General features: G+C 36.2%; 1 protein-coding gene across 3 annotated transcripts in view; it reads right to left on the bottom strand.

Annotated features, from left to right (window-relative positions):
- Window positions 1-19,761, bottom strand: part of LOC132300265 (transcription initiation factor TFIID subunit 1-like) — a 47,436-nt gene that overhangs the window by 13,750 nt on the left and 13,925 nt on the right. For 2 of the 3 annotated variants that reach the window (XM_059797282.1, XM_059797284.1), the window contains exons 4-14: window positions 17,827-17,889; window positions 17,474-17,519; window positions 15,175-15,435; window positions 13,932-14,047; window positions 12,859-13,009; window positions 11,473-12,589; window positions 6,310-6,512; window positions 5,877-6,114; window positions 3,464-3,800; window positions 2,579-2,788; window positions 2,366-2,458 (exon numbers count right to left, since the gene is read on the bottom strand). In XM_059797282.1, coding sequence (XP_059653265.1) covers window positions 2,366-2,458; window positions 2,579-2,788; window positions 3,464-3,800; window positions 5,877-6,114; window positions 6,310-6,512; window positions 11,473-12,589; window positions 12,859-13,009; window positions 13,932-14,047; window positions 15,175-15,435; window positions 17,474-17,519; window positions 17,827-17,889 — 2,835 coding nt within the window. The remainder of the gene's footprint in view (window positions 1-2,365; window positions 2,459-2,578; window positions 2,789-3,463; window positions 3,801-5,876; window positions 6,115-6,309; window positions 6,513-11,472; window positions 12,590-12,858; window positions 13,010-13,931; window positions 14,048-15,174; window positions 15,436-17,473; window positions 17,520-17,826; window positions 17,890-19,761) is intronic. The other variant, XM_059797283.1, reaches the window with a different exon arrangement.

Here is a 19,761-nt window from a genome sequence, read left to right as displayed (position 1 = left end):
ACACTCTTACCCACGTTAACTTTAAAACCTGAAACTGTCTTAAAGCAAATCAAAACACATCTCAAATATCTCAGTTGGGACATATCTGCCTCATAGAAAACCAAAGTGCCATCCGCGAAAAGCAAGTGAGAGATCTACATCTGCCGAACTGATTGTGGACCCATCCTGAAACCCCTGATAAATCCCAAATCCACAGCTCTTCTCATCAACCTACTAAGAGCCTCCATAACAAAAATGAACAAGAAGGGGGAGGGGATCCCCTTGCCTCAATCCTCGAGAACTGCCAAAAAAACCTGGATGGAGACCCATTCACCAACACAGAAAACCTGATAGAGAAAACGCATGCCTTGATCCATCTCCTCCATGTCTCTCCGAAACCCATCCTCTTTAACAGATAAAACAATAAATTCCAACTAATATGATCATAGGCTTTCTCAATATCGAGCTTACACAAAACTTCAGGAACACCGCTACTTAGCCTATAATCCACACATTCATTGGCAATGAGAGCAGAATCCTGCACCCAATAAATGCATTTTGAGACTCAAAAATGACTCCATCCAAAACCTCCCTCAATCTCAACGTAAGGACTTTAGCGATAAGCTTGTAGATACACCTAATCAGACTTATTGGTTTAATATCCTTAACGTCAAAAGCACCACCCTTCTTAGGAATTAGACTTTTCGACCCTCCCATTAGAATGGAACTCGTGAAAAGTGCTCATAACCTCCTCTCAGAAACCTCCCAACTTTTCAATAAAAAAACTTATTATAAAACCATCCGGACCCGGGGCTTGTCACCATTGCAGCTCTTCAAAGCCTTCAAAACCTCCTCTGAAAAAATACTCTCTAACCCATCCCTATCCACTACTGAAATAGAGTCAAAATGAAGGCCATCAAGCAGTGGCCTCCAACGTAGAGGCTCAAAGTAGAGCTTCTAGTAGAAAGAAACAATCCCCCTACACACCTTCTCCTCAATATGATGACCCCTCCTATGGGCATTAACAAGTCTATAAAAAAATTTTGTATTACGGTCTCCTTCTTTAAACCATAAAGCCCGAGATTTATGTCGCCACTCCATAACAGCAATCTCTGCCTGACAAGCTGCGCTTCTATCTCGTTAAGACTCAACAATACCACCCACCTTCCAATCTATCAATCAAAAATATCAGCAAGAGCCCTATTCTTCCTCCACTCAAGATTATCGAACACCTCCCTGTTCCATCTTTTGAGTTTGTTCTTCAGGAGTCAAAGCTTTCCAGTCAAAATAAAACTTCTTGTTCCCACCACCGTGTCCTCCTCCCACCAAGACCGCGCTTTCCCTTGAAAATCAACCACTCTAAGCCACATGTTCTCAAATCTGAAGGGAGTACAACGAGGTCTCAATCCTCCACAATCCAAAACCAAAGGAATGTGGTCAGAAGTCACCCTAGCCAAAGCAGCCTGAACAGCATCCGGAAACTTCTCCTCCCACTCCCCATAATTCAAGAATCTATCCAAGTGGGAAAAAGTGGGCACCTCCCTACCATGACCATGTAAAAGCAGCTCCCTCCAAAGGAAGGTCAATAAATGCTAGGATTGAACTATCTACCAATATGGATTATGCATCCAGTCATGCATTAAATTTGTAAGGACAGGATGTCCTTGACCTCAAATTTGGGGGTGTGAAAATGTCTAGGGCCACACCTAACAGTGCAGGATAATCATTTTTTCATTCTATATATTTAATTTTTAGGCTTTTATTCTTGCAAATATAATGTCAGTTAAAGTTTCTTTTACTTTTTTAAAAATATAATAATTTAAATTTTCCACTTTTTTTAAGTCGTAAATCATAAAATAAATGCTTCATTTATCATTTCATGGTAAAATTACATATAAATTCATCAAATTTCCTGCCTCTCTCTTCAATGAAAATCGTAACTCAATTAAATTTCAATCCAATGAGAGGCATAGGTGCAACGATAATAACTCGTGTAGGTAAGCGTGCAGATGCAAATCAAGTATGAGGCAGCCACTTTGTGCAAAATAAAATTAAGCCTCTTTCTAACCTCCCCTCTAGGTAATTTCCATTTTTGATATTTAACTTGCAACTTATAAGGCACGAGAAAGATTTTAAGCTTTTTCTTTATTGAAGTTTGTCATCTTTCTTATTTTGGAGGGCCAACAACCACAATGGAAGAACTTTACAAGTTACACAGTGAACTCATTATTCGTGATAGGATATTTCTTCTCAAGTATGAAATTCTTTTATCAGAAACGATTCCAAATTATAAGAGATAACCATAAAGCTTCCAACAATTTACAAATATAGTGAGGTCTAATTCATTAACACGAAGGAAAGGTAAACATCATATAGCAGAACTCACATTTTCAGGTGACACCATTCGTCTTAATTCCTCCTCCAATGGAATGCGGAAATTGCGCCTCATAACCCAAAACAGCTGTCCATTTGATCCTTTCTGGTGGATTGCATACGTATGTTAAGCATACAGGTTCACGGAAAATAAAAACATCTCAACAACAAAGCTACTGCAAACATTTGTGCTATCGATTCCAAAACTAATATTAAAGCACCACACCTGCAAATCAGCACAATGCTTTAATCTTTTCCGAAAAAGGGCTTTGGAGATGTTAGGGAATTGTGCAGATAGCTCATCCGCGTGGATGCAAGGAAACCAACCATTCTTTTCAACCGCATTAAACTCACGATATACGTACACCAGGAGCCTGTTGATGATGTATGTCTGCACAACTTTTGATCCGGGAGTCATTACCTCCATGTGAGGCTCCTAAAAAGAAAAAAAATTAAAACAAACTAAGCCTGGTTAGACAAATTCGATCACACATTAGCTGAACTTTTATAAATTCTATACCTCAGGAGTTGAAAAACTAATTTAAACGGAATCCTACAAGGTGCCTTATCGTATTGGAACCAGGGACTATTTTGATCTGAATCCATTTATAATAGACAATATTTATGTGACATCTCTAACGGCACTCCAAATGGCAGTATCTCAGAAATTTATAAAATGATCTGAGTAACTAACAATTCTATTTCATTTATTTTCCACCAATATTTTTCCAAAAGCCAGATCGATGTTTACAACATCCTTTAAATGTGCCTGTCTATATGCAGAGCTCTTTTTGAGCACATAACAGTAGTGGCCGCCTTTCATTCACAAGCCAACAAATGCCCTACACATGATCGTGGAAAGAAGTCCTCTATACCCTGCTAAGCCATGTACACGGATTTAGTACAAGAAAAGAACTAACATGCATTCAAAACTACAATATGCTATTTTTCAAGATTTAATAATGTAAAAAGCGGCATGGACATAAACACCAAAATTATCATCATCAGTAATAATAGCATCAATTACAATGAAATCAAAAGCAACATTCTTTAGAAGTTAAAAGAACAGGTTTCAGGTAAAGGACTGCTACAAAGAAGAATTCATTATAACCTGTTGTCCAACAACGTCCAGCCTGTCAATGCGTCTAATAGAAAGTTTTCCCTTTGCAGAACGAACCAACAGATAGTCAGATGATGAAACTCTCTGAGGAAAAATGGGAGCCCTATACATGTTAGTTTCAAGGCATGATTGAGTGCAACCAGCGTTCATATCTCCAAGGAAAGGGGATTTATCATCAGGATCAAGTATGACAACACTTCCCAAACTGTTGTTTCCATTGTGTAACAAGGTTCCAGTTTGATCACTTGGGGCTGATTGCCGATAGTAAGTACACAGTCTGGCACCCATCCCAAGGTTTCCCAGGAGTAATGGTCTTTCCTCACAGTACCTGCAATTATAATGATAAAAATGAATATTGCTCTGGAATTTCCATAAAATACAAGTAAATACACATGCCAACAAGAAGCAAATTGAAGACAAAAATGAAGCTCAAGCTTTCAACAAAAACCATACGGACCACACAGTGCCCGGGATCCACAAGAAAAAGAAAGAAACTCTCATTGAAATTCTATTAATAACCAACAACCAAGCCTTTTCTCAATTACTTGGGGTCCGCTACATGAATCAAAAGCACATTCTAGTTTATTTATTTATTTTTCCAACTTAGCAGCCATTTTAAGGCTCAACAAATCTAAAACACAACGGATGACCTTTTTAAAAATAACTTCACCAATAAGTCATCTAAAAGGACATGAGATTGTCTCTATAAATAAGAAAAATAATATATGAAGTTTTTAAAACTGGTAATTCTTATTCTTGAAAATGAGAAACAAAGTAAGATGTCTGGTACTAAACCCTAAACTTCAGTCAGGGAAAGAAAAGAAACAAAGAAAGCAAGAGATATATTGAGTACAATTCTTATTCTTCCCCTTTTGAACGCTTTATATTACAGTTTTACTTATCAAAAAATAAATGACATGATTTTCTCTTGAAATTGATCCTCCTCTAGTTGTAGAGAAAAAAGGATTTTCTGTCATTTATCAACCCATTCGAAAGCACAAACAATGAGCACCAAAATTAAATTGAATTTCTCTACACTAATAAAATAAAAACACTTTACCTCCTCCCTTAATAGAATTTATATTCATAAATCATCAAATGGAGATCTGTGATATTAATTATATTTCTTTTTTTCATGAATTATCCTTTGCCGAATTTTTTAAACAATCGAACTTAAATAAATGCCATGGAGGACTTCTATTCTAGCTTCATAATTCAGATAAACAAGAATTTCTTCAACTGAATCTTATTCGTGTCACAAATCTCCTTATGCTCAACTCTCTTGAACCATACTTCTTTGAAGTTGTGTAGAACATTCATGTATAACTTGACACTTAGAAATGAAAGCACTTATTAACAATTCTTCAAGCAGATAGAATTCAGATTTCCTTAAGAAATAAATGGGCTTTTCAGAATCCAACGTACCTAGATAACATCACGCTTGTTCAAGGGAGTGGAGAAATCGATTTTGAGTTGAACGAGTTGTTCTGAGTATCGCTAAATGTTTATGGGTTATCAATATATATATATATATATATATATATATATTAGGGTAAGGGAAGGAGGAGAGGAGACTGAGGGTTGGAGTAATGACGGAGCGGAAATAGCTTACTGGAATTTGCAATTAGGGATGGGCTATGTTACGATAAACGCAGCAAACTCAAGAATAAATCAAGAAACAAGACATAAAAGTAATCACACCACACAAAGAGCCCGTTTGGAATTGCATTTGTAGCCTTTAAAAGTGCATTGAATTTAAAAAATAGCATTTAGTGGTGTTTGGTGAAGAAAAAAAGTGCGTTTAGGGAGCAGAGGTTTAATAAAAAAAATAGCGCGTTTTGATGAAGCTGGAAATTAGAGCTTTTGAAATGCGTTCTGCGTAGAGGTTAGTATCTAATTTTTTTTGGACTATGTAATCCTTCTTTAATTCTTATAATTACAAGTTTATCTAGGTCAAAAACGTTTAGGTAAATAACATGTTTAGCTGGAACTCTATCAACATTAGTCGTATTGATACATCATATGGGTCATGGTTTTGGTTTGCATATAGGTATACATGCGTATAACCATTAAATATCACTGTTAAATACCATATGTGTCTTTGACAAGATTTTTTTCCCTAGATGTGGCCATTTTAGCAAACTCCTCGTGGAGTTGGGCTACTGAATTTAGATAACCATAGCCCAATGAGATACATAGTTAAACAGCATCACATAGAAGAAAAGTATTAACAAAAACAACTTATTCACCATCCTATAGAACCCATAAGCATAAACTGACCAAGGGGAATAAGGAGAGTAAAAACTAAATAAATAACAAACAAATGATCAGTGAACTACATGTACAACTCGAAGAAACCCCATTTGTGCCAGAAAGTGAAGAATTAGATTGTTAAGTAACTTACTCCATGAGGAAGACATGGCCATCTTTCACAGAAAGATCAGATCTATTCTTAAATGCCCCAGGAGGACGTAAAGACTTGTTTTCACCAGGAACTTTCTGTGCTCTTGGCAGCAAATGTATTTTAGTGCGAACAAGATGAAGCAACGAGTTCGGTCGAACATTTTGTACAGCGAGAGATTTATGGTCTTCAAGCTCCTTTCCAGAATAAAATATTCGAACAGGCTCTGGTGGTCTAAAATCTGCAAACAAGAGAGAGAGAGAGGAGTAAGAAAGTAGGCTCCAGTTTTTCCACACAAAAAAATAAATAAATAAATAGAGAGATAAGAGAGAATAATGGGCAATATCACAAAAAGAAAATAAAAATTACTTAAATTACTAAGTAAACCCTATGAAAGAACAAAGCAGAAAAAAAAAGCATGAGAACAATGATCAACCTAGCGTTTTTGAGGCTTTTGCTTTGACAGAAGAAAGAATCTCCTCAGCATCCACATGAAGCTTACTTCCTTTGCCCCCCAAGCTCTTCACTATAATTTTCATCGGTCCTTGGGTAAGTAGCTTCCCTTGTTGCTTGACTGCCACCTCATTATCACGGGGATACCATAAAGCTTTTGGTCGATGAAAGTTTGCAGTATCTTTACTGCCAAAAGATAGTTTAAGTTATACAGCTAATATCGACCACGTGAAGCACATCTTTTTTTTTTTTTTTTTTTTGATAAGTAAAAATAATATAAGAAAAGGCATTCAAAAGGGGAACGCGTCCCAATTACAAGAGTGGGACCAGGACTAAGGCCCCAACGAAAAAGTAATACAATTGTATACTGAACATAATAGAGAATCAAATGCAACACAAGAAAGACTCTTCACATGAACCTAATGGGTAGTTACTTTCATGTATGAGGCAGTCGTATACAGATGTGACAATGAGTTAAGATGCCACAAGAAAAGACATGAAAACATTCTCGTAGAAAATCCCTCAATGACTTTGCTTTGCAGTTGTTACTCAGAAGTCAGAACGATCTAGCATAGAAGTTTACAACGTGAAAGGTTCTTGTTCTTGCTATTGGCTTCACATATATGAACCATGAATTTAGTTTTTTGCACTTGGCACCCTAAAGACAAATTCAAGGGCTGCATTCTGATGAGAATCATGGGATGTAGTTGGTTCCACACTTGTGTCTGTCAGGGGAAGAGTTAATGCATCCCAGACAGATGTGGTGATAGGATTTTTTTTTTCAAAATTATAGGTTATGGGACGAGAACAAAAGAAATTCCTTATTTATTAAAAAAAATATAGCACACGCCATAGCAAATTGTGTGAATCAATCAAACATTCACCATTCGTTCAATCAATCATGCTCAAAACATAGAGTGCGAATACTTATCAAAAAAAAAACATAGTGTGCGAAATTCTGCGTCAATTTGATGACTACAGAAAAAAATAAGAAAGAAATAAGTTAAGGAAAAAAAATTGAACAACTACAACTAATTATGTACAATAACTTAAGGCCATCAGACTTATCAGATAGAAGGATATGGTAATGCAAATACACACAACCTTCCATATATTGTATATTGTTTTACCAAATAAACAAGATCTAAAAATTAAGTCAGTAATTTCGGACCTTGAATTTTTTTCTTTGAGAAGCCAACTTAATTTAGTGGTTTAATAATCTAATCATCTATAAATTTATATTTCATGTTACTATATTAGTTATTAGAATAGAAATATATTTCAGAAATTTAAATAAATAATCATAAATAAATTTCAAATGTCCGCACAAGCAGAAATAATTAAGTACCTAAAAGAAAATTAATGATTTAAAATAAATAATATTATAACATCGGAGGTGATTAAGAGAGATTTACAAGCACATATAATTACGTAACTAAAATAAAATTAATTATATAAAACAAATAATATTATTATGTAATTTAAATAATTAATGTTATTATGTATGAGATATTTAAAATGAGATTCCTTACCAATCAGATTCAAATATGATTGGCTTATTCCACAATGCTTAGTGTAATAGCTACTTAAATAAATAATTAAACAAATAAATAAGCCTTGTGCGTGTAAAGTAAACATGATACTTGTGATGTTGTGGCCCGAATTTTGTTTCGGCCCAGGCCGTGGACCATGTTTAGTACTCTCTTGTAGCCCAGTATATAAGGGCGTTTAGGTTTGGAGTGGAATAACGAAAGAACACCGAAAATCGCAGGAAAGAGAGTGAGAGCCAGACTAGGGTTTGGGGACTGAAACTTGTAATCTCCTGATTTTCGCATAGGGAAATCTTTCATCAAATCTTCACCATGGACGCAGCTACAACTTGTGCCGAACCACGTATATATCTGTGTTTTTTCTGTGTGGCTTGTTTGTTTTTTCTGTCATGATTCGTGATTTGTTATGTTTGTCGTAACAATAATTCTCTATGAAAAGGTCATAAATACTCTTTACAAGATGCATACAAGATCTTGAACTTCACGAAAAATTCAATGCTTAGTAATTCTGAATTCTAATTTTTAATAGATTGGCACAAGTATTAGTTTTAGAAGGCAATTTATTGGGGTTTCCACAGGACGAGGGGGTTAGAACTATGTTATCGACTCTTTAAAATTGCAGAAGTACCCATATCGAAAACACAACACTCCGACATGGGTACAAGACATGTTTTTACACATGTAGTTGGCTCATGTACCTAACAAGCGTATCCAACAATTTGAATCCCGTATATAATTGTACATTAAATTCTCTGCTTATAATCGTTCTATTACATTATTACTGACAAGTCTGATTGCGCTATGTACCTCATAAGTATATCCAATAACCTGAATTAATTATATATTTGTACATAAAAGCTCTCCTAATATTTTCCTTTTATTAAAATGAGTAATTACGAATAGTTATCCATGTCCCCTTGTCCAAGCCTTCGGAATTCAATAATTCTACACTTATCACACATACCAGTGTACCCAAGTTCATGTGTATAGGTTAAGAAAATAATTAAATCAAATGTCAAAAGAAGAATGTTGCGATCTTATTCATCAAAAAAAAAAAAATTATATATATATATTGTTGTGATCTTCAGAAAGAGTGTTTAACAGAGGAAATCTAAAGCAGTGAATGAGACAGCATTGGCATAGGTCATAAAGGTTTACCAGCATTCTTCAATGACAAAAATTACAGAGAAGATAATATACGATTATAACAATATATATACATATATTACATTGAACTAAAATTACAGATCAATCATAATATATATGGAGGAAATCACCATGTCGTTGTATGCCCTTAGGCCCCTTACAGATCAATCTTCTCTCAATCACCAAAACTTCAACTTAGATTTCGTCCTTCGATCGACAAAGATCTCCATTGCCATGCCGTTATAGAACCATTCTTTTTCATCTTGCCGATAGAGAGAGAGAGAGAGAGGTGAGTTTAACCCAGAAGGGTTCCTGTGGCTGAGCGGCGATTTGGAAAATAAGAAAGAATAAAATGAGGGTCAGGGTTATAAGGTATTATGGGGTTTGTTATGTTATGGGGGCTTAGTTGGGCTAAACCTAGTCTTACACTCTAAATAGGCCTATTGTATAATTGGAATGGGCTTATGTATAATTTAACCAGGTTCCTATTGTATAATTAGAATGGACTAATGTATAATTCAAACAGGTTCTGTCTTTCTTTTTTTTTTGATAAATTTTTTTTTTTGATAAGTAAGATTTTATTAAAAACACTCAAAAAGGGGAGCGAAACCCAAAGAAACAAAAGGAACACAAGGGCCAGAGGGCGCCTTAGACCTTCAGAGAGGCCAAAAAAACAATAATTTCCTCCACAGATCTATAATCTCTCCCTGAAACCCAACAAAAAAGAGTAGAAATAACAGAGAACTTAAGCATAGAAACAGGCTTCTTTTTCCCGTCAAAATATCTCATATTTCTCTCAAGCCAAATACACCACCAGATACAGAGCGGCGTAGCCCTCCAAGCATCCCTAATGCCAGCCCCAACAGAGACACCTCTCCAAGCCTCAATCAACCCTTTAGAGGAGAAAGGCATAGCCCAATGAACCCCAAATAAACGAAGCATCAAATCCCAACAATCTCTGGCCATGCTGCAATGTAAAAGGAGGTGATCAACAGACTCTTCATGACACAAGCACATGTAACAGTGATTGACCACCACCTGATTCCTCCTCCTCAGATTATCCTGGGTTAAAATCTTACCTAGAACAGAGGTCCAAGCAAAAAAGGCAACCTTGCGGGGAGCCTTGGACCGCCAAATAGACTTCCAAGCGAAGGGATCTCCATGACCAAACGAAAGGCATCTGAAAAAGGACCTAACCTCAAAACGGCCATGCGTGGTAGGAATCCAAAACCACCAATCTGATCCCCCAATAGAAAACACCTGGCTATACAACAACTCCAGAAAACAAGAAACATCCTCGATCTCCCAATCCTGAAAATGCCTCCTGAAACGAACATCCCAAGACAGTCTCCCGTTATCAAGATGATAACAGTCGACAACCATGGCCTGTCGATGAGAAGCAATCCTGTAGAGCCGTGGGAACGCGAGAGCAAGAGGGAGTTTTTTTGATAAATTAAACAGGTTCTCTCTTTCATGTATATAATATATATATATAATTGTGTATGTTCACGAACTTGTTCACAATCATGTTCACGAACAAACGGGCCGAGCTCAAGGTTGTTTGAGCTTGGCTCGTTTACAAAACGAGCTTGAAAATCTTGTTTGAGCTTGGTTCATTTATCAAATAAACGAACGCTATCTGAGCTTTTACCGAGCCGGGCTCGAGCTGTTCGCGAATGACATGGTTCACTTACAACCCTAACTACACAACACTGAATGGTGGAAATCACATGAGAAAAAAAGAAGAAACTACAACACCTAACTTATGAAAAAGAAGGGCAATGAACACATGCTACAATGCTAATTGCTAGTTGTTACAAGTGAGATTTGTCCCACATTGGATTTGGATGGGGGTTATAGTGTGTATAAATGAGTGGGTATGCAGGACTACCCAACAGCTTGAGCTTTTGGATAAATGGGCAAACGCCCACCCGTTATAGGTTGTATCAAAGCCAAACCCAATTCTTAATCCGGTGTCACGCTAAGCGCCCGGCTCGGAGGGCGTCCGGTTTGGCCCGAGTAGGTAGGGTGGCTCGATCGCAACGAGGGCGTTGCGCGGGTTTGGGTGGGGGAGAATGTTACAAGTGAGACTTGTCCCACATCGGATTTGGATGGGAGATGAAGTGTGTATAAATAGGTGGGTATGCAACACTATCCAACAATTTGAGCTTTTGGGATAAATGGGCAAGCCCCATCCGCTACACTACAAATTATTCATGACTGCAAGTTCCCACTCATATAAGGCAATCACAATACCTGTATAGCATTGCACATAATCTCACTATTCACTTAAATGAAAGATAATGCGAATTGAAGTTGTTCCAAATGATCATTTACCACAAAACAAGATAAGGTATGTGATCCGTAGAAGAACAGATTGAATTGATCTCCTCCAACTAATGTAAGTAAAAAGAATGCAACAACTAATGAGATATAATGCTGATTCTTACTTGCTTAACTTCGGTTTCATTGTCTGCAGCTTAACTGCAGGTATTGAATGCAAGATTTCGACACCGTGAGCAGCGCGTTTTTTAGAATGTGACTTCAGCTGCTGACAAATTTTCCTGTTTGAATAGAATTCGTCATTAGAAATATTGAATTGCACACCATATGGACCTCCGTGACCATGCTGCTCCAAAGAATCCCCACCACTAGACTTCATAGAGCGAGTTATGATCATAGCCCCTGCATGAAGCCGAAGATTTTTACCGTCCTTGTCATCTAAAATTTCAAAAAGCATCTGTTCATCTTGAAGATCGAGTATTAGCTTTGGCTTTCCAATAGATTGATGTGGTTCCCAAATTATTTTGTCCAACCAAGATCCTTCCAATAAGTCTCTGTTTTGCAATGTAAGTTTGCTACGACGTCTTATGACATCACTTTGGCGGATCTCTTCACCACCATAATCCTTTCTAACATCAGAATGATTTGGATGATCCACTTCCAACCGTGACTCCAACCTCAAAAGTTGGGGATGAAATCTGTTTTCCAAGAATGGAAGATTATTCAGTCCTGAATGTGTTCTTGAACCAAAGGGCTCCACTAGAACAGGACAGTTATGAAGAAAAAAACCATGATCTTTCTCATCAGGTTCAATCTGGAGCTCTGGCTGAAAATTTTGCAGCCCACCCTCCAATTCTGTTTCTGCATTAACCAAAGCCTCGGAGTCAGGTCCAGAGATCTCACAACCATCGGCAGCATTGTAACTTAATGCAGGAGAGTTGTCCCAAATAATATTGTCTTCCCAATCTTGCTGATCAAGAGGGTAAAATTTTGGACACAAAGCTGAGCTCCACTCTACAGACCCATCTGACATTATATCCTGTCTCATTGGCTCCGCACTAAGACAAGAATCTTTCCTTTGCTCATCATCTTGTAGATCAATAGCAGAAGCCCCTGGAACAACCCCAAATATCCTTGATTCTAATTCGCCGTCCACTAGTGCTGAAATATCATCTTGAGATACATGTGCCTGTCTCATAAAAGAAAAACCTTGGCAAGTGCCCTTCAAAAAATCTTCATCGTCCTCTTCAACATTATCATAAATATCCATGGATTTATATTTCTCTGCAAGAATAAAAAAGAATTACTGGAACATCCAGAAGTGCAGAATTGCACTTACGGCTATGGAAAGCTTTAGACAGAAAATGCATCTCCAAAAGATTCAGAAAATGCAACTCTAAAGGTTTTCCAAAAATTCAACTCTAAAAGTTCTACGAAAGGGCATAAATTCAGAAAATGCATAAAATTCAAAGTTGAACTTTCATCATTTCATTGCTAGAGGAGGAAAATCTAAGTCAGGAAAAAAGTCCTCGTGTGCCATTGCGACTACATACCTCTAGGAATTGAATACCTACGGTCCTTCTTCTCCCCTTTCTTTGACGGTTCATGAATACCAAAAACATCAGAAAACCGTAATATGACCTTACCATCTTCTATACACAGAACAGGCAGTGGTGTTGAATTTTTATCATCAAGAGGCTCCTCCTGATAAATCACATAAGATAACCGCAGAGCGTAAATGAAAATGAATAAATAATGAGGCCGATAGAGCAAACTAGAAGGCAGCATAAAATGATGCATTTGAAAGCGGTGAAAGATTGAGATGATATGTTATAACATTGGGAGATAGTAGTGCAGTTAATTTTCTACTGCAGACTTTCAGCCTATAGTAACAGGAACAAAAAGAGCTGAATAAAAAACATGTTGGCATTCTTGACTGCAGAAAAAAATCAACTCCAAGGATTATCTTTCTTAAACAAGGAAATAAATGGATATCATGAACCAAGAAAAATTGGTTGATAAATGACACTGGCCACATATATACATACATTATATATGTCGTAATTAATGGTTAGGTCAACATATTATGTGGCACTGATTACATCACATCTACAGGATTATAGGCATACATAAAGATGATAATTCTCTAGAAGCATAAGAAATTTGATTTTTTTTTTTTTTATTATTTAAACCAAAATTTGGAGTTATACCAAGAAAAGGTATGCACCATGAAAAGATTCAGAGAATAAGCACATTTCATGAGACATAAGTAAATACACTCCTCACACTCACCTAGACATAATCTTGATGAAAACAATTATTTCTAATTCCTTATAAGTTCTGCAAGCTAATCACTAACTAAACCATGCCACATGTTGATAAAAACAACTGCAGCAGGATTCAGCGTCATAACAGTAGCTAAGATATTCCACTACAACCAACATTAAGCAAAAGCCTAATAGAAGGTACTCACATATTTGCAGAGATCTAAATTACTATGAATGAAAGGCAGAAGCACCTAAAGAGTTGGGGAAAAAGCAAAAGGAAAAAGAATCCAAGAGCAAAAACAATCTCCAAGTAAAACCAAAGTAAAATATAAAAAATAAAGTGTTTTCATGCAGATCACCTGAAAATCCGCCATATCAACAGCCAAATTTTCACTTTCAAAAGAGCCAATAGGTAGATCATCCTCGGAAAACTTTTCCCCATCAGAAATTTTAGTAAGAATATCACTCAGCTCACCTGAAAACAAAAGAAACAAGTCAAATATTAAAATGGAAAGCTAGTAAACCAGTTTCACGATTAGATTTATGAATGTTCTAGTTCCAAAGAAAACATGACAGTTAATGTATTACATGAATAATTATTCTTAATAACACAACATGTAAATAAAACTACTGTTGACTACATGACTATAACTACACTCAATTATATTGATCTATCAGAAATTGATTCACTTCCATTTAAGATTTGACTCAACATTATGCAAAGAACGATAAAGAAAAAAGTAGAGAATTAAAAATATAACAATGCATTGAAATAAGTGAGATTAGTTTTCCTTGTTAAATAATTGAGATTTGCTTTAACTTTCTTGACTATATATAAAAATCTAGAAAGTAACATGAGCAATACCCCTTCTGCACCTATTCCTTCCATGGAGGATTAAACCGTTCGGTGGAGAAAATATTTGGATTCCTTTAAAAAAAAATTGAATGAATAAATAAATAGTATCAAAAGTATCGTTATTTTACTGTTCAGGATCTCTGACAAATATAATCTCGAATTATATTTTATTCAGGATCTTTTTGGGCACTAATGCCATTTCTTTCCTGTTTTAGATATTCAAACGGAATCCACCAAACAGGTTCAAAAGAAATCATTAAAAAGCCTCGAACTGTGAATGAAAAAAGGGCCCGGTATGAGTTTAAAACAGCCATTTCAAACAGGCCAAAAACCCATGCTAACAACAACCCTTTCGGAATATATGAAGGAATTTATTTAGTGAAATATATATATATATATACATGTGAAGGAATCTCAACTAAAATATTCATATAAACATTACATGCATAAGATAGACCACATTCTTTTATTTATAAAAATGAAATAGGCCCCCCTCAATTGAGTACCTAAATTCCTAAATCTGATATACTCGGTTGCAGTTTAGGCAATTGGGATTCAAAATAGAGCGCACAAATAATCATTAAGCCGGTTAAACCAACTTCAAGTGTATAGATGTTAAATCAAAAAAGAGGACAATAAACATCCAGATTTGATTAAATTATCTGATGAACCATACAACAAAAGGAAATACAGTCAATTAATAAAAAACAGTCTAACAGATACTTTATATGGATTCCTTAGTAAACCTGATGAAGAAATATTTCCAACTTCCGCGTTTTTATCCACCAACTCACGTTCTTTATCAAATTCTTCATCATCATCGTCATAATTTTCATCATCAAAAACAGAAGCTGTAAGCTCCATGGTAGCCACAGCAACTTCAGTGGAATAATAAACCTTTTTTGGCAACAAATAGTCCTCCTCAGTAGCAGCTTGACACTCTGGTCCCTCATACTGCTCATCGATATCTTCATAATCAACTGCATCTTCAGCTTTCTCATCATAATCTAGTGGCAGAAAACCCCATCCAACACGAAATCAGAACATTTGAGTAGACAAAGGTGATAAAGTACAATTGTGAGGTAGACTAAAAGTTTCATCTCATAATTGTGAAAGCAGTTATTTGGATACCAGGTTCAATAATAAATTTGCCCTACAAAATGAAGTACATCAACACAAAATACATAAGTACATATAAATATAAATCTGAAGGGTACATTTACCTTACTGAAAAAAAGTGGGAAAAAAGGCCCCACGGGTATTTCTGAGTTTTAAAAGGGCTTGCAACAAGGGTGCCCTCAATCTATTCTATTTGGACCAGTGATCCCCAATAGGATACATATATGGAAAAAAATTCTTAAAAAAATTCTTAAGTCATACACGGCAGGGACATCTCATGATCTGGTAAGCTTCTTGCTACTAAAACAGCTTGATGAAGATCATCAGATTAAAGATTTTAGGCTCATATGCAGTTTACACCAATCGGAATTACTATAATTACTCTATTTCTATTTAACAGCTGCACTTTGTGTGATGCAACCCAACCGAACAAAGCCCTGTCCCAACTATTTAGAATCGTGTATATAAAACATTTTTCACCATTTTGCTGCTCCGTCAAGGTGTGGTTATCTCTTCAGTTAAACAACAGTGCTTACAATTGATCTTCCAATTCATGTAGGCTTACATTTTGAATTAACATTAGGCCCTCATCTTTTGCATTAATTATGGCTAATCTGACAAAACATGCATAGTATGAAGTTCCGTAGTGGATGTTATTTGTTGATGATATTAGAGGTATGGAGTGAAACTTTAAAATCGAGAAGGTTTAAAATAAATGAAACTAATGCTAAAATAATGTAACTTCAGTTAAACTAGAAATACAAGTGGGGATATGATGTACACCAATTGTCAAGAGATACCAAAAAAGAAACAGTTATGAAACTGATGCGCTATTTGTATTCACAAAGAGAGGAAGATTGGAGATGAAATTGCTCATAAAACTAAAACGGGATGGGTTAAATGAATGAATGCTTCTAGCATGTCATATGATAAACATTGAACTCTAAAATTGAAAGCCAATTTTTATAGAAGTGTTACTAGACCAGTATTATTAAGGTACGGAACGTTGGCAAGCTAAGAAATGTGTTAATAAAATGAGCAGGGACTTTTTGGGTGGTGTTCATCAGCTTAGCATTAGTTTGCACACTCTCCCTTATTGTTCTCATATGCAACACGTTAGTAAATGCACTATCAAATATATTTCTTGAACCCTAATGCTTCCGCATATACATATACTTTCTTAAAAGAAGTCCAATCTTTTCAACATTAGCACGGATTCAGTTTTGACGGCATTATAATGATATAAAAAATTGTTGTAGTCAATCAAGTAGTAATCTTCTAAAGGTATTCTTCGAAAGGGTGTCTATAGTGAATATATGAAATATGAAACCAGTAAGAGATTTCCACTCAATTGAAATTAGTTAACAAACTTATAAAGAGAATCTTTAATTTTAATCCTGGTCTCTGTATCATTCCAATTTAATTGCTCTCTGATGGAACTTTTGACTAAAGCAAATGGCCTTAAATAGAATTGAAACATGGGATTCATGTAGCCGACCACAAGATTGGGAAAAGGCTTGGTGGCGGTGGTTGTTGTCTCTGGTGGAACTTAATCCCATTCTATTTTCAACCCAAACATCATATACTCAACATCAATACAGCAATGTAACCAGAGAACTAGTTCCTCTAAAGATTTAGCTTCTTCCACAAAATTAGTGTTAAAAACCACAGAAGTGAGAAACAATGGTGCTGACAGCGGATACACTGTCTCATCCTTCAAAAGTAAACAATTGGAAGTAATATACTTCATTTTTTTTAAAAATGCTGCTTGTGCTTCTAGATACAAATATAGTATAGCAAATATACTAAAAACCACCAAGTCCTACTCAAAATTTTAAAGCTAAAACAAAGTAATCAGATAAATAAATAAAGATACCAACTGAATATCAAAATCTGCATGAAATAATTTTTCCTGGCATACATCACCTTGTTCAGCAGCATCAACAGATGTTTGCGGTGATTTCACTGACAGCTGAATGTCGAACAAGACCATTAGTATTAAAAAAGAAAATAACATAATGCTTAGATACTACACCAACAGGTCAGTGGCCTAGCGGTACCAAGCCCCTACTTCTCAAAGAGAGGTCAGGGGTTCCAGCCTCCGTGGAGGCATGTGTGTGTGAGTACCCAACTAGGAAAAAAAAAGATACTAATATGCCACCAGCACACCCTCATACACAACACTAACTATAGGCCAACAGCATCTTGAGTCTTGAGTAGCCTTCTTAAAAGATTATCAATTACTACGGAGCTAGAATACATGATTGGGATTTCCATACATCTATATCAGTCAGGGACGGACCAAGCTTGTCAGCCAGCGCAGAAAGATGCTCCTTTGCATCCTGAGAATCATAATTGTACTTTTAGCATAACTGTCGATTATCGAGTAAATGATGAACAGATAGTAAGTCAGATCAACAAAGAAAAATGAAAGCACAAAATATATAAACTCCATATCTCAACAGATTTTTAGCATAGAGAAGAGTTAAACCAACAGATAGTGAAGCACGCTTGAAAGTCAAAAAAGAATGTCTGGGACAAATGGAAGGCCCACCCTTTTCAGTTGCAATCTTTGCAAATTTTTCATCAAATCTTCTTCAAAGTAATACAACCAGAAAGCGCAATATGCAATTACAGTGATCAACCAACATATTAAGTCTGTTTATATGCCATAATAAACAACTTGGAAATCCGAGAGCTGATAGCATAACCTATTTTTTTTTTTTTTAAATCTGAAAATTCAAAAAATGGGTTTCATAGCATATTAGCTGCATCGTGTTTTTAAATAAAATGGCTGACGGGCATAACCTTGACAACATTGTACTAGGAAACACACTGTGAGGTGATCAAATGGTAGGTAAAATATAGAAACGAAGTTGTATATCAGTGAAGATGCTGAAAGTGACACACTTCCATTTAGAATTAAACCGCATGGACTTGTACAAAAGAGCCATGTGGTGGACTCCAACGCTTACTTCTTTAAGCACTCTTAAACATGCACCAACAAATAATACACATTCAAAACGAGAACGTAATTTCTTCTCATCCAAGGTAACAACAAAACTAGTAGGATGAAGCAAGACATAAATCCGACATGCTGCAGGCATTGCATGATGGAACATTTACCAACACAGAGCACAATTGTGATAATACATCCAGTGAGACTATAAAAGAAAGTGAAAGAATGACCCTTTTTCAGAAAAGAAAGCAGTTACAATGCGGAATTTATTTGTGAAGAAAAGGAGATAATAAACAAAGAGAGGAGGATTCATCATAATTAAGTATGCATGTGTGCATAGACATACACATAATCATAGACACAAAACTTTACATGTACATCATGCACGTTGTGTCACTGAATCCCCATATCCTGTTTTTAAAAATTGCGTGTATATACATACAATATACACACATATGCATATCACATGTGCAGAACTGATATGTCCCAAATTTTTGGCCATTTGAGAGGTGGGTGTGGGGGGGGGGGAAGGAAAATAAACCAACTTTTTAAGGTAACAATCGCATGTATATATACACATAATATACATACATATGCATATCACACTGCAGAACTGAACTCCATTTGTCCCCTTTTTTTGGGCTGGGGGGGGGGGGGGGGGGGGGGGGGGGGGGGGGGGGTGTGTGTGTGTGTGTTTGGTGTGGGGAAGAAAAATAAACCAACTTTTTAAGGTAAATTCAGTTACCGCATTACGCTCAACGCACAATTTTTCAAAAGTACACCTACTTTCACCCGAACCAATGCATTTACATTTCACTAACAGAGGCCCAAACCAATGTATTTACATTTCACTAACAGAGGGAGGTAAATTCAGTTACTGCATTACGGGTCAGCGCACAATTTTTCAAAAGTACCCCTACTTCCATCCGAAGGGTAACTTAGTAAAGTCATAAAATTCAATGTATTGACTTTTCAGAGTAGACAATAATTATGGGACAAAGAAAACTATCAAGGAACATCAGAAAAAAGGAAAAAGGTACCAAAACATTTGGACAGAGGGAGTGTATTTTGTTGTATACCTCTAGATCCGTGGCCTAATCTTGTGACAACTGACAACATTGCTGGCTCCGTACAGTGCCACGTCTTGGTTCTATATTCATGTTTATGCAAAATAGCTTGGAGGATATAGTTGGACCTTTGTAGAATAAGGTGAATGTCTGGCACTAGTTTATTGAGAACCATACTTTCGAAAGAA

This window comes from Cornus florida, unplaced genomic scaffold (assembly GCF_030987335.1).
Source record: "Cornus florida cultivar Cherokee Brave unplaced genomic scaffold, ASM3098733v1 CherokeeBrave_3.0.0_Hap2_Chr03, whole genome shotgun sequence".
Classification (NCBI taxonomy): Eukaryota; Viridiplantae; Streptophyta; class Magnoliopsida; order Cornales; family Cornaceae; genus Cornus; species Cornus florida.
The sequence above is the reverse complement of the archived record's forward strand: the minus strand, read 5'-3'. Positions and strand labels throughout refer to the sequence as shown.